The sequence below is a fragment of the Vicugna pacos genome, chromosome 9 (genome assembly GCF_048564905.1).
Source record: "Vicugna pacos chromosome 9, VicPac4, whole genome shotgun sequence".
NCBI classification, from domain to species: Eukaryota; Metazoa; Chordata; class Mammalia; order Artiodactyla; family Camelidae; genus Vicugna; species Vicugna pacos.
The window spans coordinates 10,464,202-10,483,659 of NC_132995.1; the positions used below are offsets into that span (position 1 = coordinate 10,464,202).

Sequence of the window (19,458 nt, forward strand, 5' to 3'; positions counted from 1 at the left end):
GCCCCTTAGGCGCAAGCGCAGAGTGAGGCTCCCAAGCCCCTCCTTCCGGGCCCGCCCCCAACCGTAGCGTCTGGCTGGCCTGTGCTGAGCCTGCGCTGAGCCTGCGCAGAGCGAGAGCGGATCCTCGTCTGGGCTGGATCTTGTACCACTTCGCGAGATTGCTTCTGTCCACAGAGTTCTTGTTGCCTCATGTCACGATCTTTTGAAACTACTCATGTCATGGACTACAGTCCCCTCACAGTCACTACCTAGACGCCCACATTACCACTGTTCCCACTTGCCTACGGCAAAGGACCACAATCATGACTTTTCCTGGCTCCCAGAAGCGCCCTGGCCCCTTATGATCGGGATTTGGACTCTACTCCAATAGACTGCCCTTTTATTCATATTGGCTACATCCCAGCTGTGCCATTTCATGATCCTGACTGGAATACCGCCATATCCAGCAGAAATCCTCCATCTATAAATTCCTTCCCCTATCAAGACCAGGATTCCCCCATTTCATATTATGAACTAATATATGCTTCCTGATTGCAGTAGACCCCTCCATCTCGACTGTGCACCCCCTGATGGCGTCCATCACGACTCCCCCATTACAGTGAGACAACCCCCCAGGAACTCCAACGCCCTCCCCTCCATAACCTCTTCCAGTCTCTGCCCTCCAAGGTTACAGGGACTCCCAATACCCTCTTTCTAACCTGCAACTACGAGTTTCTCTCTGGTAAGAGTGGGTCTCTCTCAAGAGAGTTGGCGTGGAGGCTGCATGCCCGAGCGTCCCCCACCCTCCTCCTACTCCGTGGCGGGGGCCCTGGGCGTGGCGGCTACCCCTCCCCCGACTTAGGTGACTCAAGGTCAGAGCCTGCACGTGCCTTGAGACAGGTTCCCATGGACCCGTTCCCACCCTCAGAATTACCCCTGGGGAGGTTGGCACTGACTCAACACTAGCTCTGCTTGGGCTGCAGCAGTGACCTCGAAAGAGTCCTTTCCTCTCTCCCTGATGGCAATTGTCACCTACTGAAACCCAGTCCTGGGCCGGAAACACAGCAGGTGGCCAATAAATATCATTAAATCAACTGAAGAGTGGGAGGGAAGGGAAAGCAATTTTACAAACTGTTAAGGACTATGTCCATATTAGTGGGTTATGGTGAGCATCCACGGCGTAACAGGTTTTCTGCTAAGTACTTTTATGTGTTTGATTTCATCCAATCCCTTCAACAGCCTTTGAGGTGGATGTGATTCAAGCCCATGTTACATAGGAGTAAAAGTGAAGCCCAGAGAGGGGAAGCACCCCAGGTGTGTTTGACTCCAAGCTGTGCTCTCGGAGATGCTCAGTCTCTTCAGTTATGAAATGACACCTCTGTCAAGGTCTCCCGTCACCTGGTCCACTCCATGGCCCCTCGCTTTCCGATGATGTTCTGCACTTAACTTGCAGACTTCCGGCAGAGCAGCCCGAGAGAACTGCGCAGGCGCTTCTCCGAGCCCCGAGCCCCGAGCCCCGCCCACAGGGCACGATTGCGTGTGTGGAGAAACTCGCCGAGCCCCGCCTGAGCGTCCACACGCAGGCGCAAGAGCGCGTGCCCTCTGCTTTCGGCTCTGATTGGCCGTCACGGGTAAGGGCGCCGCCCAATGGGAGGCGTGGATAGTGAGGGGTCCCGCACGCCTGGAGCAAGAGGGTCTGTGTCAGGAGCGGCGGGGGCTGCAGGAGAAGAGAGAGACGGGTGAGGGCGCCGCGGGGCTGGCCGGTGAAGAGAGTGCTGGGCGTATGGAGAAGGCGGAGTGAGAAGGAAGGGGACATCGGGGGTCGAGGAGCTTTGGGGCCTGCGCGAGGGCGGGAGCGGCGCGGAGTGGAAGGGGAACGCTCCTTCCTATGTGCCCTGGAGCGTTGATTGAGCCCCTGTGGTGTGCAGGAGCCTACGCTTGAGCTCCTTGGCCCTCCACCTCTTTCAGAGAACTTTCAGGCTGCGGAGTTGTTGACGAGTCTGGTCAGAGAAAAGGGATGTGTCTCGGGAAAGCTGAACTTCCAGGCCCCTGGTGGGCTCTTTCCTGGAAGGACTTATTAATCTACTGTATAAGAAAAACCCACCCAAGCAGTTCATAATCCAAGATTGGGAAGAGGGGAATGTAGACTAGGAAAGTCCAAATTTCAGGTCTCTCAGGCCACCTTCTAGACATTCCCTGGGTGTCTGCTATGTATAAGTCATGCACCAGGCACTGGGCCTCGCAGGAAGGGAATTCTCTGGAGTGGGGCTGTACACAATGAAAAGTTGAACTCTCAGGCCCCTGATTGACTGCTTCCAAGAAGGTCCGTTGTTGAATGGTGGTTGTGTGCCAGGGCCCTGGCAACTCAAAAATTAGTGAGGGAGTTGGAAAGTTTAGCTCTTGGGCTTTTAGTGAATCATTTACTCAAGGAGCAGTTATTAGACACCAGGTGATAACAGGGCCCCTTGCTGGGCCTGGTTACTGTGGGAATTCACAGTCTAATAGGGCTGCTCTGGTGGGAGAAGTGACAAGGGACAGTTAAACTCTGGGGGCCACACTTCCTCGAGGGAGCATTATTCATTCACTATCTGAGTGCCATTTGTGGTGAACAGACTAAAATCCCTGCCCTCTGGGACCTTAACACAAGCAACTTTTGTGTGCAGGGCTGTAAGCTGAACTCCACCTGCCCTCTAACACTAACAGATGAGTTGAAGAGATGGAGATGGTAGAGGTTATATTTGGAAAGTTACTTCTAGGCCTGAATGGGGGACATTTGCTGTAGGGACTCTGAGCCTCTGCTATGTGAAGGGGCCTGGGGTGGGTTGAGCTCACACATGTAGAGGGGGAGATGGGGCACACAGAGGAAGTTCAAAGGTTAAAATCCTTCTCCTTGGTCAGTGGTTTTATTGCTGACAACAACCCCTACAACAAATCAGACCTGCCCTGCCTGCAGGCTGAATCTGGTGGGGAGCACAGAGACTCTATCCCATGTTCATGATATTTGCTATGATAGAGGTGGCACAGGATACCATAGGAACCCCGAGGAGGAGGGAGTGGTCACCACCCCGTGGGTGTAATTATGTTATTTTAAAAGGTTTCACAAAGGAAATATTGGATAGGAGTTTGCTAGACCAGAAGAGGGAACTTTCTTGGCAGATGGAATCACAGCGTCAAAGCCTTGGGGTCCAAAGGCAACATTTCTGCAGAATTAGAAGTAATGATTCTACCTAATGTGTATCAGGTACCAGGGACTTTGCAGTTAGTACTACTTTTAGCTCCCTTTCACAGATGAGAAAACAGTCTCAGAGAGGTGAAGTAAATGGTGGGACTCAAAGTCAAGCCAAGGGCAGTCTGGTTCCAGAGCCTGTGCTCTGAAACACTTTGTTTTGCTGCATGTCTGTGTATATGTTGATGAAGGAAAGCTGCTGCACAGAGAGGAAACTGCACAGGGAAAGGCCAAGAGGCCCACAAAGACACATTATGTTCTTGGAAAGGGTGTACCTGGCCCTTTGGGTAAGGAAGGTGGCATCAGAGGCCAGACTGAGGAGGGCTGTCTCTCCTGCAGATGCCTGGCCACCATGGGATGCAGGTCAACTACAGAGTCACAGGTTCATTGAAGACCGAGGTACAAACACTGGCTCCAGACTTTCTGGTTGGTAGAGGCTGGTGAGTGACTGGATGGGCAAGAGGACTCCTGAGACATCCCCTCTCCCCTTGAGTTTCTAGTGTCTCACTAGGTCTCCCTTCTTTCTCCAGGCACTGCCTTCCACACAATGGCAGAAGTGGTGGCTGAGGTGGCTGAGGTGGCTGAGATGCCAACACAGATGTCACCAGGGGCAATGGAGATGTCAACACCGATGTTAGGGGAGAAGACAGAGATGTCAACAGAGGTGACCGAGATGACACCCGGAGAGGCCCTTGCCTCATCCCTCTTCTTCCAGTTCATGTGCTCTGAGTGTGGCAGCCTCTACAACACACTGGAGGAAGTCCTCTCACACCAGGAGCAGCACGTGCCCACTGTCACAGAGGAGGAGGCGCTGACCACCCAGGACACTAGCCTGGAGCCAGAGCTAGTGCCAGGCACTGAGGATGGGCCTTTCCAGTGCGGTGAGTGCAGCCAGCTCATCATCTCCCCCAGTGAACTCCTGGCCCACCAGGACGCCCACCTCCGGGAGTCTGCAAGCCAGATCCAGTACCAGTGTGGAGACTGCCAGGAGCTGTTCCCCTCGCCTGAGCTGTGGGTGGCTCATCGCAAGGCCCAGCACCTTTCTGCTACAGCAGTTAAACCTCCAGTGCCACCTCCTCTGCCTCCCCTAACACCACCACCTCCACCCCCTGCTCCACCCGAAATCAAGATGGAGCCCTATGAGTGTCCCGAGTGCTCTACCCTCTGTACCACCCCTGAGGAGTTCTTGGAGCATCAAGGCACCCACTTTGACTCCCTAGAGAAAGAAGAGCGCAACGGGCTAGAGGAGGAGGAGGAGGAAGATGAGGATGAAGAAGATGAGGATGAAGAGACAGAAGATGAGGAAGAGGCAGCAGCAGAGGTTGGTGATGATGCTGTGGGAAGTGAGAAGTCCACAGCCAGCCAGGTCCAGACTTGTGGGGATTGTCCACAACACTGGACTTCACCAGCGGCACGCAGGCGACACCGGCGGGCATCCCATGGCCCAGCATCGGTGGCTCACCCCTTCCACTGCAGCCAGTGCCAGCGCAGCTTCAGCTCAGCAAACCGGCTGCTGGCTCACGGGCGGGCCCATGTCGGTGGCACACATGAATGTACGGCCTGTTCCAAGGTCTTCAAGAAAGCAGCCTCACTGGAGCAGCACCTGCGGCTGCACCGCGGTGAAGCCCGCTACCTCTGTGTTGACTGTGGCCGTGGCTTCGGCACAGAACTCACCTTGGTGGCCCACCGGCGGGCCCACACCGCCAACCCGTTGCATCGCTGCCGCTGTGGCAAAATGTTCAGCAACATGACCAAGTTCCTTTATCACCGGCGTACTCATGCTGGCAAGAGTGGGGCACCCCCCACAGCGGTGGTGGCAGCCTCCCCGGCTCCAGCAGAGCCCACGCCCCCACCACCGCCCCCAACCCCACCTGCCCAGCTGCCCTGCCCACAGTGCTCCAAGTCATTTGCCTCAGCCTCCCGGCTCTCCCGTCACCGGCGCGCAGTCCACGGGCCTCCCGAGCGGCGGCACCGCTGTGGTGTTTGCGGCAAGGGCTTCAAGAAGCTGGTCCACGTGCGTAACCACCTGCGGACGCACACAGGCGAGAGGCCCTTCCAGTGCCACTCCTGTGGCAAGACTTTTGCTTCTCTGGCCAACCTCAGCCGGCACCAACTGACCCACACAGGCGTGCGTCCTTACCAATGCCTGGACTGTGGCAAGCGCTTTACACAAAGCTCTAACCTGCAGCAGCACCGGAGGCTGCACCTGCGGCCAGTCGCCTTTGCCCGTGCACCCCGCCTCCCCATCACCGGTCTCTACAACAAGAGCCCCTACTATTGCGGGACCTGCGGCCGCTGGTTCCGTGCCATGGCGGGCCTGCGACTGCATCAGCGGGTCCATGCCCAAGCACGGACAGTGACGCTGCAGCCTCCCAGATCACCTCCTCCCGCCCAGCCCCCGCCCCCCGAGCCTCAGCAGACGATCATGTGCACAGAGCTCGGAGAGACCATTGCCATCATTGAGACATCCCAGCCACTGGCACTTGTGGACACACTGCAGCTGTGCCAGGCGGCACTGGGGGCCAGTGAAGCAAGCGGACTGTTGCAATTGGACACGGCCTTCGTGTGATAGAGCTGAAAAGCAACAGCAAAAGAGTTTGGTTGCAAAAGCAAGTGTGGGCACTCCTGGGGAGAAAGGGGACCACCCTCTGGCAAGCCCCTCTGGTGCCCATCAGGTGCCAGCATCCACCCTGGCCTCTTACTGACTCCTCAGGACGACCCCATCAGTTGTCATCTTCCTCTGCCTGAGGGGACACTGGAGCTCTGAGACATGATATGATCTATCCCAGGTCACCCCACTGCATTGCAAATCGGGGTTCTCCGAGGCTCTTTGCTCTGCATCACCCTGGTGCCCAGCAACATCAGGTAACCTTTCCTGAGCCCCAACCATGTGCCAGGTCTATGCTGGGTACTGTCACATACCTCTGCGGGTCCTCTGCTTATCCCCCCAGCCCTAGCCTTCCCTGGACTCAGGGCTCCAAGGATTTGGCTCTGCCTGATGGAAGAAGGCACTTGACTTCTCTGGGCTTCCTTAATCTCACTTTTGACAACATGGAGGGAAATCTGTAGGTACCCTGGTACTCTGTTGCAGACTGGGTGATACTGGAGACCCAGGAATGAGTCAGACATGGGCTCCCCCAAGAGCCACCCAGCGTGGTCAGAGGAGCATACACAAGTACAAATGGCCTTGCTCTTTGAGTGTCTTGTTGATTTATTCAGCCTGGGTGTCCTAAGGCCACCTTCCCATGTGCTGGGTAACACTGGTCAGGGCAGACAGATCTCAGCCCCAAAGATCCTCAGGGCTGCAGTGGGGATGTCCAGGGACAGTAGGATCCCACAGCAGAGACCAAACCTCTGTGGTAGATCAGGAGTCAGACTTCCTAGAGGCGGTAATCCTTGAAGAAAAAGTAGAAATCTGCTAGTGGAAGAGGAAGAAAATATTCCAGGCAGGCAACACTGCGAAGAGGGGAGTTCTTGGTATACTTGGAGATAGTCCAGTTATTGACAGCCACAATAACAGCAAACATTTGACTGCCTAGCCGTGGCAGGCACCGCAGTTAGCACTACTATACATGTATTATGATCCCAGCAGGCCTGTGAGGTGATCTCAGTGTCACCCCAAATAAGAAAACAGGGACAGAAACTTGCCCAAGTTCTCATAGCTAGGCGGAGGCGTCAGCGGAGATTGGCATCCAGGTGGTCTTTTCAGCCCATATCTGTAATCAGTGCTGTTGAGTGATTGTGACCTGAAACGAGTGCAGGAGTCGGGCTCAGAGGAGTCACTGTGACTGGAAGAAAAGCGAATCACTTGTCACAGAGCAGCTGGGGTTTAATGGGGCCTGGAAAGATCAAAGTTCTTGGGAGCAAGAGGGAATCCCCAACCTTTTCAAAGGTTACCTGGGGTAACAATCTTTCCCTCTCTAACTAGAAGCAGATGATTTATGGCAGGTCCGTCAGACAGGCTCCTCCCAGGGTTCTGTAGACCAAGGTGCTCAGACAGGTGCAGCAGAACATGGCTGCAGCTGGGCTGCCTGGGAGGGAGGCTGGGCAGAGAGGCGATGAGGCAGGTAAGGAGGGAGACCTAGACCTGGGAAGGCCTTGAAAGCTCGTCTAAGAAGCTGGGGCAGTGACAGGAGAGGCTCACAAGTGGGAATTAGGGCTCCCTGGCATTGGGGTGGGACAAGGGGGAAGCTGGAGTTGGTCCAGGAGGGAGAGGATAGAGCCAGAGCTGGCAGAAGTCATGGCGGTGGGAGGACCTGTTAGGGTTTGGGGACAGCAGTTCTGCCCCATCCATGTCCACCAAGAGTCTACACCCAGATTGTTCCGGCCTGAGTGGCCCCCCATCATCCTGTGTCCCCCTAAAGCGGCCAATAGCTCAGGCTCAGACAGGGACCCTCTTGTCCAAACCTTGACTTTACACTCTGTGGCCTTGACCTATCTAATGGCCAATTCTCACCAGTCACCAAGGAACGACAGTGCTTCCCTCCCTAAGTGGAAGCAGATGATCTGTGCTGGGTCCGTGGGGGCAGGGTCCTCCCAGGCCCTTGAGTGGATAAGCCAGACCCAGCTCATCGTGACACATGAGGAGGAGCTGAAACGCAGGAAGCTTGAGCACCTGAGCCAGGGTCACTCTACCCTGCTCCCTTATCAGGAGATCAGCCCACTCCTGTCCCAGGACAGGTCCCCAGGCACCTCCCTCACCTCTCTGAAAACAGGTGGCCAGACAGGAAGCAGGTTTTCATGCCAATAATTTATTGAACGGAGGTCTGTACACAGGCAAACCTTACTGTGAAAACTAAGACATCAGGAGCTCCCCCACTGCCCCTGCCCTCCAGGGTTGGGTGAGGAGGGAGGAGGCCTTAGGGGCAGAGGACAGGAGAGGGGGGACACAGCTGTAGGAGGGGAAGGGACCAGGTTGGACGGTGTGAATCGACATTTTCTTTAAGAAAAAAATTATAACAATCTATTTACATCCGGGGGCCAGGGAAGGGAAGAGGAGAAGAGGGGCTGGTCTGGTTCTATTTACAAGGGACACAAGAGGGGAGGGGGGTTGGAGAAGGTGGAGGTGTGGGAGGGGAGGCGAGGGGGTAGGAGGTCCTCATGCCCCCAACCCCTTGTCCTTCCTTCTCTACCCTCCCCACCAGTTAAAATCCTCTTAAAAAGCCCACCACAGGGTTAAGGCTGGTGAGGGAGGGACTGGAGGTGGGGATGGGGACTCATTTACCTCTGCCCTCTATCTAGGGGCCCAGCCTGTCAGGGCAGGAGCTTGTTGGGCTATGGCCCCCCTACCCCATTCCCAGCCCCTACTTGGGGCTCCCAGATGGAAAGGTAGTCGGTGGGGCCTTCAGGAAGAGTTAGTGAGGGGAGCTGTGGCATCGGTCGACTGCCAGTCCGGGCCGGTCTGAGCCTCACTTAAAGCTGAGGTGGGGAAGAAGGAGCAGACAGTTATCCTTTGCCTTTTAGTCCCCTCACCCACAAGAGTAGGAAGTCGGTGTGAGATGCTACATTAGAAACTGAACACTGTCACTTTAGGTCTAGGGTTGCAAACTCAGGTGCCAAAGGCAGGTTGGTCATTGAGGGACTCACCAGAGAGCCAGGCCCCACAGAACAGGGGGCAGCTGGAACTCAGCTCCAGCTAACAGTACTGCCCTGAGGAGAGGCAGGCTCACTGCCTCACTGCCCAGTCTGATTTTCTTCAAGAGAAACAGGAAATCTGGATTTGTACATAAAATAGCCCCAATTTTTAAATGTGAGCAACATATTTAACTTTGTTTGTGTAAGCCAAACATATGTCTTTCGTTTTCCAGTTTGCATTTAAACACAAATACAGGCCAATAATGCCTTATAAAGGTGGCCATTCACATGTAAAATAACGCTTTCTGTCAGAATGTCAACAATTTTCGAATACCTGCAGGAAACTGAGGGGCTGTGAGAACAGGCCTGCCCCACCCCCCGCCCCCACACTGAGAAATGGCAGATGGTCCGAGACTTACCTTGTGAGGATGGAGTGAGGGAGGCAGTGCCCGCTGGGGACCTCAAGTGAGGAGGGATGAGAATGGCGTTGAGAGATGGTTGGATGGTGAGTTCTAGAGACAGGAATGGACATGCCCAGTCAGGGGGCAGGGCTTCTGGAGGCCCAGTTGAGGTTAGAAAGGGGCACCAAATAGGGACCCAGCTCTGGGCAAGGCCAGTTGTTTGTGGACACATGTAGCCACTGAATGCTTTAAATGAAAACCTAGAAAGAGCCTAGCACAGATCGCAGAGCAAAGCAGGTTCGGGTCTCCCTGAATCAGGAGGCCTTTCCTGAGTCCCAGGCCTGCTTTGTAGCCCACCCTCAGCTCCCCATTCCTGTCTTCAACACCAAGCTTTTCACAATCTTTGGCTGCCCCTCCAACTCCCAGGATCCCAGGCTGTGCCCTCACCGCCAGGACTGAAATTGAAGAGAGGAGGAAGCGGGCGGTTGTTGGGGAGCTGGGTTCCGGGACTTCGCAGTTCATCAAAGAAGCTGTGGGCGCAGGCTTCCAGCGGGGAGAGCCTTGAGGACGGTGTGTACTCCAGCAGGCTAGAGCAGAGCGCAATGGCCTCGGGTGGCGTTCGGGATTTGAAAACCTTGGGGTGTGGGGGGACAGAAGTCATGAGGGTGAGATGTCCTGTGCAGTGGTGTACCTATACCTCTTTTCTGCACTGCCTGCAGCAAACGTGACTGCCCACCTCCCACAAACCCACTTCCCCTATGAGGAAACTGAGGCACAACCACTCAAGGGAGGTCAGTTTGTGTCAAGTGAGCAACTCGCTCACTCATAGGGCTCAGGCCCTATGACTGGGCCCTGCTGTGAGCCTGTTTCCCCACCAGAAAAATGAGACTCTTGAATCCACTGTGGGTCCTCAATTTTTAGAGTATGGGAAATTCCATGAACTTTGAAAGGTACCGACCCACTACTGAGCCATGACTCTGTAGCCAGATCCTGAGACCAGTTGGCCTCCAATGGGGACCTCAGTCATGCTGCCTGAGCCCCTAGCCCTGCCCCACCTTTGTCCAGGGGTGAGCTTTAATCTGGGGGAACTTGAACTCCGTGTAATTGGGGTTCATTTCTCGGATCTGTTCTCGGGTTGGTGTTCCCAGCACCTGTAATGAAAGGGAGGGGTCTGAGCCAAGGCCCTTAGCCCTTAGCCACGTCCCTGACCACCCTGGCCCTGCCCTCACCTTGATGATCTCCACCAGCTGGTCTACTCCACTGTCCCCAGGGAAGATGGGCTGGCCCAGGAGGAGCTCGGCCAGTACACAGCCAGCTGACCACACATCTGAAGAGGAATGGAGGAGGGTCAGAGTTACCATGCCCATCTGCTTACAGACGTTTCTATCCTTCATGGTCATCCTGAGGTGCCAGGGAGCCCCTTTTTCTCCGCTCAGAGAGGAAATGCCTTGCTCAAGGTCACATACAGCTTAGGAACATAGGACCTGACCTGGAACCTGGAGGTCTGCCTGACTGTGCTGCACTCTCCGATCTAGATGATTCCATTGTCTCTGTCCACTCTCTGACCCCAATAAGCCTTTTCTCTGCTTCTAACCTCAGAGGACAGATCCACAGGCCTAGAACAGGCACCTGTGTTCCTTGGGACCTAGGAAGGTAAAGCATTAAGACCTGGGCTGCCTGACTCATTTCTGGCCTCTATCCTACCCTCAGAAACAGCTGCAGCCCAGTAGTCACCCCTCCCTGGTCTGTACCTTGACCCCAGAGCACAAGTTCACACCTAGGGAGTGCGGTTTCCTTGAAGTGCCGATGAATGTTCTCTTCCAAACCCTTTCACACCCTCTCTTCAGGCCTGGAATTTGGCACTGTCTTCCCCAGCAACAGGGAAGGGCACAGGCCCTGTGAGCAGGTCACACCCCTCATGGTGGCAAAGCCTCACCTCCCGATTCCCCCAAGGTCACTGGCAGCCCCTCCTCCTGACTGAGAAGAGAGGGCTGACTGGGAGGTTCCAGAGCTGGTATGGACTCTGGAGTCAGGTCAGCTTTCAGAGCCCAGCCCTGCCCAGTCCCAGCAGTTTAACTGTGGGCAGGTGGCCTCACCGCTCTAAGCCTTAGACTGCTCAACTGTAAAACGCACATACGACAGCATCACCTTCCTAAATATGTGAGGACTGGATAAAAGAACAGATGTGGAGCTTTTATCCCAGAGCCTGGCAGACATACACAGAAAGAACTCAAAAACTGCCATGACTGCCATTCCCACCCCAACCTCCCTCAAGTCTGACCGATGGATGAGGTATAATCAGTGGCTCCGAAGATCAGCTCTGGGGCCCGGTAGTAGCGAGAACAGATGTAGGAGACATTGGGCTCCCCCCGGACCAACTGCTTTGCACTGTGGGAAGAGATGGGCAGGGGTGAACACAAGCCAAGGATCAGGATCCCTCCTCACTCCCTCGGCCACCCAGCACACCCCAGGTCAGGCCTACCTGCCAAAATCGCAGAGCTTGAGGACAGCTGTGTCGGGGTCCACCAGCAGGTTCTGGGGCTTGATGTCGCGGTGACACACACCCTGGGAGTGGATGTAGGCCAAGCTCCGGAAGAGCTGGTACATGTATACCTGGAGCAGGCAGGGGACAGCACAACTCCAGCCCAGCTCTCCCACACAGCATGCCACCGCTCCACCATCTCGGCCTGAAGAGCCCTTCCAGGCCCACTCTCCCTGACTGGAAAACCCTTCTGCTGCCTCTTGGTTCTCACTTTAGTGAGCACCAGAATCACTGGGAGGCCTTGTTAAAACAGGGGCTGCTGGGCCCCACTCCCAGAGTTTCTGATCAGTGGTTCTCAAGGCATTTGCGACAAGTTTCCTAGTGCTGGTGCTGTTCCATACTTTGGAAACCACTGCTTCAATCACACATTTCAGCAGAGGCCTGATGAATAAGACAAATACTTCAGGAAGGCCGTGTTTTAAAGCAGGCTAGGGAGCCAGGCACTCAGCTTCCCCCTCACCAAAACCACTGGCTACAGGAAGGGCTCAGCCTCTTTCATCCGTCAGTCAAAACCATTCACGCGCCAGCCCTCCTCCGGCTGGGTTTTCCTGCCACTCTCCTTCCTACTGACTAGGATGGAAGTGCCAAAAGAGCAGGGATCTTTGTGTTTTCATCGCTGGCGCATCCCCCAGGGCCTTGACCAGTAGCTGGCACGTAGTAACTGCTCAGGCCTGCTTCCTGGGCCCCCTCTTTCTCTGTTCTCACTGCCTTTGGCAAGAGAATTCACTTTCTTGCCCTGTGCCTGGTCTCCTTCCAGAAGCATTCCTGGATCCTTCTCACCCACAAAGCAGGCAGGGCTGGGGGCCACCTCTGTTTCCAGAATTCCCTGTGATCCTTCTAGTATGGCAGTACTTTTATAGTTCTTGTGACGATACCTGTCTGAGAACTCTTTAGGAGCAAGACCTGGTTCTCAGTCAACTGGGCCTCTGGAACTGCTCAGTGTTGGGCCTGGTACCCAGACAGCCACAGGACATATTCAACAAACCAGACAAGACCCTCCCAGGAGGTGAGGTCCCACAGCACCAACTACTGGGAGAGCCCCATGGCTCACCTAGGCCCAGGATGCTTAAAGCCAGCAGGAGGAAGAACTGGGCCCAGGCAACCTCCAGCAATGCACCCTCCTTCTCCCAGTGCAGCTGGCGGCTCCAGCCTCTGTTCTCCACAGCATCCCTAGGCTCATTCACTCATTAGTTTACTTAAACACTTCCGTAGGGATAGTAATATACAGGGCACAGCACCAGGCACTGGGGAATGAGCCTGCACAGGTGACAAATGAAGACTCATGCTTTCCTGGCTATGTGGACACTAACTTCCCTCCAATCCTGCCTCCTTCCCACCCTCCTCAGCCAAGGCTCCAGAGGCCGGGACTAACCTCAGCATCGCCACCCACCCCCACCCTGCATTCTCAGTCCCTATCTCAATTCTGAGCTAACTCCATCAGCACCACTGGTGCCACTGGGCTTGCAGGTACCTTGCAGCCTCTCCAGTCCCTGGTTGAGCCCCTGGCCTCTAGTTGGGCTGCCTGGCGTTTCGCGAGCTTCATCTCTGGGGTATAGAGACAAGGGCAGGGACCATGAGGCCTCCAGAGACCAATGTAAACTTGGAGATGAGGGTACCCACAGAGGCAGTAGGGCCTGGACTCCAGCAGCCTGCCTGCCTGCCTACCTTGACATAGATGATAGGGATGGTCAGCTTGGCCTTGGTAAAATGACGGGCCACCCGGTACACTGTCTCAGGCACATATTCCAGCACCAGATTTAGATAAAGCTCATCTTTCTGCAAAGGAGGGGTGTGAGGTATTGTGAGAAAAGAACAAGCAAGGAGGGAGAGGTTTGTGGGGAAAAATAGGGGAAGGGACTGACAGTCATGAGAAAGGCAGGCAGGCAAACGAATGGAGTCAAGGTGGAGGACTTCCCTACACACCGAGCTCTCACCTTCTCCCCACTGGAGTAGAAAAAGTATCTCAGCCTCACGATATTGCAGTGGTCCAGCTTACGCATAATCTGCAGCTCTCGGTTCTTGGGGGCAAAGGGAAAGAGCTTCAGAAAACAACCAACTCTCCCTGCCTCCCCCCCAGCACCCCTCACCACAGCCCTGCTCACTGTTCCTGCCAACAGAGCCACGCAGCCACTCCCTGTGTCCCAGATCCAAGGCCCCCTGGGGCAGCCCCCAATTCCTCACCCCCAACCCACTCCCCTCACACAGAAGCTGGAGGCCTCTGGGCTAAACCTAGACCACTTGTATGTGCTTTCTTCAGCCTACTTTTAAAAAGTGTTTGATTTTTTGCTGACATTTGGAAATCAAATGACTTCACATGTAAATCTAAGTTTTCCAGCTTCTCTTGAAAAATTAGATGATGTGGCCACATGAGGCCCATCTCCCTGCATGGCACATTCAACAGCAGACAGATAGTGGCCATCCAGTTCACACTGGTCCCCACTCCTCCCTATTGCTTTCACTGGAGGCATCTGGACCCTTGGACTCTGGCTTGAATCCTGAGTCCCAGTCTCCAGGCTTCTAATCCTCATCTTCCCAAAGGGGATCAGTCTCAACCTCTTCTAGAAGACCTAGCCTCAGCATTCTACCCTGTGCTCTGTTCCCCTCAGGGGCCTCAGAATTCCCTATACTTAGATCCCACTCACTTCTGGGACTTAACTATATTCAAATTCTGACCAGCATCCTGGAGCTTCTCCTGCCCCTGAGAGTTCTCACTGCTGAGCCCCAGGTCCTGACCTAGATCCCTTCGGCCCAGTTTTCCTACATCCAGACTAGCCTAGGATGCAGACTTCCAGTCCTTCAATCACCGATTATCCATCAGCTTCCACCTCTGCTATCTTCTTCCATTTCCCTGGGCCTCTGCTAGTTGACAGGGCACCTCTGTATGAATGGGGAAAGGGGGACAGAGCCCCATACCAAAGCACAAGCAGCACAGTCAGGATTTCACCCAGCCCTTGCCAAACCCCTGGGGCAGAGCTTGACTTTCGAAAATACTCATCAGGCCCATCAGCCTCCTTTCTCCTCTGGGCAGGGTGTAACTTAGTGATTAAGGTGAAGGGCCTGGGAATCAGATTCTCGTCTTGACCTTGGGCAATTCTCTTATCTGAGTCTCAGTTTCCAGTTTCTGCTTACTTAGAATGGGAATGACTACAGTACCTATCCTCAGAGAATCTTTGTATAAGTTAAACTTGCCTATAAAGCAGTTACAAAGAACAAAAGTGCAATAAAAGTCAGCTTTGGGCTCTCCTGGAATACACATTCCCATCTTTCACACAACTCACTCCCTTCTTCTCTGGCTCACGTTCAGATCCCCTGTAGAAGCCCAAGTCCAGCACTCCTGCTGGAGTTCTCTCACCAGTTATGTGCAGTCAAACCTCCTTGTACCTGTTCCCCACAAGCTACCTTGAACCTCTTGTCCTGGAGAACTTTCTTGATGGCCACCAATTCCCTGGTGTCTGCCAGTCGTGCCTGGTACACGACCCCAAATGAGCCATTGCCAATCACTTTGATGTCTGTGTAAGCCACCTCCTGGGAGCGCTCCGGGCCTTGGCCTAGAGTGGCTACCACTGTGGTCACCTTCCCGCTGTCACCTGGGGAACAAAGGGAACACAGGATCTACTGACCTTTCCCCCTCTGGCCACCACCCCAGCCTAGGGCTGTGAGAGGGAGGGGAATCTCTGCAGAAAGCTCATTGAGGGGGTTCTTTGTCCTTTCCCCATCTTTAAAGATGAATGCCTCCTAGTGCCCTTTCCCTCCTTTCCTTCATGGAACCCTAAATCCCGCCATCTCCTCCCATATGGGAGGATACTGACACATAAATCCTCTTGATGTTCAAGGCTTGTTAACCCCCAAGTTCCACTTCCAGTAAGCAGCATTCACTGGTCCCTCTTGATCTGAGGAGGCACGGACACTCCCAGATGTTGAATCCATCCACTGTGCACTAACAGCCCTCTGGCCCTTCCTCTGTGGATAGCCTAACCTAACCTCTTCCACTTGATAGCAGTAACCCTGAGGTACTTCTACTTTAAGAAATCACTAACCTTTCTCATGGCTCAGGGGATAGTGATGCCAAAGTCCTCCCTAAGTGGAACTGGTAACTTCACCACTGGTTTCTGGTGACAGAAATGAATGACTCCTCCCATAATGAGTGCTAGTGCCCTGACTCTCACTTTTTGGGGGCAATTAGCTCTTAACCAAGTACTTTGGGGCTAGAAGGAGGCACTGATGTGACCTCATCTGTTACCTGTGGTACAGAGCCCCAGAACCCTTCCTGCATGTGAGCGGTCTCTAAAGGATGAGCACTATAGTGAGACTGGTGAACCTGACATCTATCATCAGGGGGCTATCCCAGCCTCAGTCCTTTGAAGGAAAGCTGTAATTCCCAAGTCCATTCTCTGAATGGCAGCAAAATTTGGTGGCATTCTTGGGGGATAGTGACCCCTTTTCTTTGGAGAACTGATGAAAGGTTCCTCCCCTCAACAAGGTCACTGATGAATCAAATCCATTTTGAGGAGCCAGTGACACCTTCTTTTGGAGGAAGGTGATCCTGCATAGCTATTTTTCCAGATCACACCATATCTCAGAATAATGAAATGGGTATAACCTCACATCCCTATTCTGTAGAGAGGAACTGTGACCCTCTCCCCCCATTCCATTTCTTGTGAAAGGAGACCCACTAATCTTTTTTGATTAAGAGTGACTATGGACTTGCTCTGAAAGGTATGCTGACTTCCAATGTGTCCGTATTTCTAAGAAGTAGCAAGCATTAATTTCCACCATTGAGTGTACAATTCTACATATTATGAACAGGTAATGATACTAGGCCTAGCGTTTTAAAACAGAAGATGACTGAGTACCAGGTATAGAAAGGCCTGCCCCTATTCTCTGGGGACACAGCAAATCCTAACCTTTGCTTCTAAGTGATATTCACTCCAAATCCCCATGCTCTAAAGAGGAGCAAATTCAGATTCCCCTTCTGTGGCGATCTTATTCTTGTTGTCTTGGGGAACAATAACCCTTGAGTCCCATTTGCGAGCGATAATGACCCCTAATCCTGTTCTCTAATGGATGGCAACATCAGATCCCTGTTTTGAAGGCTCAAGGACCCAAGACTCGAGTACTCGAAAAACAGGAAACTGTGACCCCTGTCTCTTAGAGGGTTACTAATTCTAATCCCAAACTCCAAGTGATGGTAACCCCCATTCCTTTCTCTGGGAGGGGGAAAGCTCAGATCCCAGTTTAAGTAGGCACAGTGACCTCGGGCCTCTCTCCGAGAGTAAAGAAGAACTTGATTGACGTCTGAAAGGCTTCAGGGACCCCCGATCTCCACCCGCCATGGGCGCCGCTAATACTCACGGCCCAGCTTCACTCCCGGCGGCGGGAAGCTGGTGCCCGCACCGGGGCCGCTACTGCCTCCTCCGCCGCTGCCGCTGGGGCCACCCCCGGAGCTCGGGGCCACCACGCCCCCGCCCATGGCTCCGACTGACGCCTTCCCGCCGCCGCTGCCGCCTGGGCCGGAGGCCGAGCCCCCGGGGCCGCCGCCGCCGCCGCCGCCTCCGCCGCCTGGCTCCGCGAACGAGCTGGTCCGCGCCCGGCCCGAGCCCCCGGGGCCGCCCCCTGAAGGCGCGCCACCGCTCATGGCGCCGAGCGCAGGCCCAGGCCGCGGGGCTCGGGCTGCCCGGGCTGCCCCCGCCGCTGCCGCTGCCGCCGCCGCCGCCTCCCCCGGGCTCCGGCCTCTTCCAGGCCGCGCCGCTCGGGCTCCGGCTCCGGCCCAGCGCCCGCCGCGAGGCACGCTGGGAGATGCAGTCCGCCTTCCCTTCGTGCCGCCGTAGCCGCTCTCTGCCCTCTCAGAGAGCCGCTTGGCACGCCGGGAAATGGAGTCCGCAAATACCTCAGAGTAGACAGGATGCTAGGTCGCGCTGCACGTCGGGAAATAGAGTACTGGGAGTAAGTTGGCCGACTGTGCAGACCACGGACTCTGAAGCACTTTAGGAAGCAGAGTTACAGTCTCACACTCACTCTGTTGCGGCAACCGGTCGTTCCTCGGTGTACCTCAGAAATAAACTCTCAGCCACTCCATCAATGAGCAGTGTAGGCCTGACGCATTCTGGGACACGGAGTCCAGTCCCTCACTTAGGCTACTGGTTGTATGCCAACCGGCGCCAGGTGCACTCTGGGAAATTGAGTCCACACTGATAGACCCGCAGATATCGGGCCGTGAGGCAAGCCGGGAAATGGAGTCGCCGCCACGCCCTCACCGCATTGCAGGTGTAAAGCGACTCCCAAAGCACGCCGGGAAATGGAGTCCTATGTGATTTCCTAAACCCCAAGTGGATACCGCAGTTCCAGAGATAGGCTAGGAAATGGAGTAGGTATAGCAGTCCCCCTCCGTTGTACGCTAGGCTGTAGTTCTTACTGGGAAATGTAGTCAGCACCAAGGCCTCAGAGCAGATATTACAGCAAGCCCTTTTGTCTTCTGGGAAATGGAGTTCAAGGCAGCCTTCCCACTGACTGAGGGAGAGGGGTCTACTAAGGATCCTGAAGCATGCTGGGGACTAGTCCAGACCGGATCCTGACCCTTTGTAAGAGGAGGCTGCAGAGGCTTGCCGGGAAGTGTAGTCTAATGGGTACCTTCGGGAGAGTGTGAGCGAAAGGTGAAAGACGGTAGTCGCCTAGGGGAGACTGAAGAATGTTTCAGTGCTTCTTGTCCCGCCCCCAGGTCCCAAGAAAAGAGCCGAAGTCGATCAGGGGCTGCTGGAAAATGGAGTCCAAACACTCTAAGCTCCAAGTGTCCACAAATCCAGGAGAAAAAACCCCGCAAACGATTTGGGAAACAAAGTTTCCGGCGGTTTCTCAGGACTGTCTTGAACCCCTATTCAGGTTTTTACGTTCTTACGCTTTCTAAACTACAGGATCCTGGAAGGCCAAAAAGAAAAGCCGGCTGCTAGAAGTAGCCTCAGGTTTTTGTGCACGCATTATGTCTCCCCATTTACCGATTAATACCCGGAAGGACGGGAGCCTCAAAGCGCGCTGGGAAACAGAGTTCGTGCGCGCGCGTGCGTGCGTGTCCGTCCGTCCGTCCGTCCGTTCCGGAAATACTTGGAACTGGAATGAAATCGCTCGCAGCTCCTCCTACTTTGTGGAATGATGGGAAATGGAGTCTCTAGACTTCACTTTAATCAGACCCTGTGATCACACTCACTGTTCTGCCCTTTCTGAAGCCTGAAAAAAGTCTGGGCCACTCGGTCTGTAGCTGACCGCAATTCCCAGCCTACACAGACTCCATGGAGCCGGGCTGACAGTAGCGCTAAAGCCTTCTCGAACTACATTAACCAGAAGGCACAGCGCAGGCACACTTCCATTCTCAATGAATGAGGCTGTATCACGCACAGCCTAGAGCGGGTGCTTCTGGGAGTTGTAGTAACTTCTCAGCCAAACAGTGCCCGCTGCCCCCTGACGGCGGCTCGGAGTCCAAAAGCAAAAATCTGAATCAAGCCCCAAAGCCTGGGGAATCCTAAACTGGACCAAGAAGACCTACAAGGGCTGGCGAGCAGGGTCGGACTGCGGCAGTTATTTAACGGCCAGAACCCGTGGGACATGCGCAGGGGGCTGCGCGTGGGCAACCGCCAGAGGGGATTGGGGTCCGTGGGAGTCTGAGGCGTCAGTCTGAGGGAAACTTACCTGAATGCCTATACGAGCTGAGAACGTCGTTGAGGGGTGTTAGAGCGGGTTGTAAGTGG

The 19,458-nt window shown here is 54.7% G+C and overlaps 2 protein-coding genes across 5 annotated transcripts; one reads left to right on the forward strand and one right to left on the reverse strand.

Moving 5' to 3' along the window:
• The first annotated feature begins 1,613 nt into the window (after nucleotides 1–1,613).
• ZNF526 (zinc finger protein 526) lies at nucleotides 1,614–6,403 on the forward strand. Of its 2 annotated transcripts, XM_006208609.4 has the most exons (3): nucleotides 1,635–1,718; nucleotides 3,545–3,645; nucleotides 3,736–6,403. In XM_006208609.4, exon 3 carries the CDS (start codon nucleotides 3,753–3,755, stop codon nucleotides 5,772–5,774), a length of 2,022 nt encoding a protein of 673 aa, XP_006208671.2. In that variant the 5' UTR covers nucleotides 1,635–1,718; nucleotides 3,545–3,645; nucleotides 3,736–3,752; the 3' UTR covers nucleotides 5,775–6,403. The 2 variants fall into 2 exon arrangements, with proteins under 2 accessions (XP_015098502.2, XP_006208671.2); XM_015243016.3 differs by lacking the exon at nucleotides 3,545–3,645 and having other exon boundaries at nucleotides 1,614–1,718.
• Nucleotides 6,404–6,475: 72 nt separating this feature from the next.
• On the reverse strand, nucleotides 6,476–17,546 carry GSK3A (glycogen synthase kinase 3 alpha). 3 transcript variants are annotated; one of them, XM_072966987.1, is made up of 11 exons: nucleotides 17,075–17,546; nucleotides 15,104–15,309; nucleotides 13,657–13,740; nucleotides 13,388–13,498; nucleotides 11,663–11,793; nucleotides 11,462–11,568; nucleotides 10,410–10,507; nucleotides 10,236–10,331; nucleotides 9,628–9,814; nucleotides 9,199–9,291; nucleotides 6,476–6,951 (listed from the first exon to the last, which is right to left on the reverse strand). In XM_072966987.1, exons 1-11 carry the CDS (start codon nucleotides 17,355–17,357, stop codon nucleotides 6,911–6,913), a joined length of 1,437 nt encoding a protein of 478 aa, XP_072823088.1. In that variant the 5' UTR covers nucleotides 17,358–17,546; the 3' UTR covers nucleotides 6,476–6,910. The 3 variants fall into 3 exon arrangements, with proteins under 3 accessions (XP_072823088.1, XP_072823087.1, XP_015098588.2); XM_072966986.1 differs by lacking the exon at nucleotides 6,476–6,951 and adding an exon at nucleotides 7,937–8,623 and having other exon boundaries at nucleotides 17,075–17,537; XM_015243102.3 differs by lacking the exon at nucleotides 6,476–6,951 and adding an exon at nucleotides 7,937–8,623 and having other exon boundaries at nucleotides 15,122–15,309; nucleotides 17,075–17,535.
• Nucleotides 17,547–19,458: the final 1,912 nt, after the last annotated feature.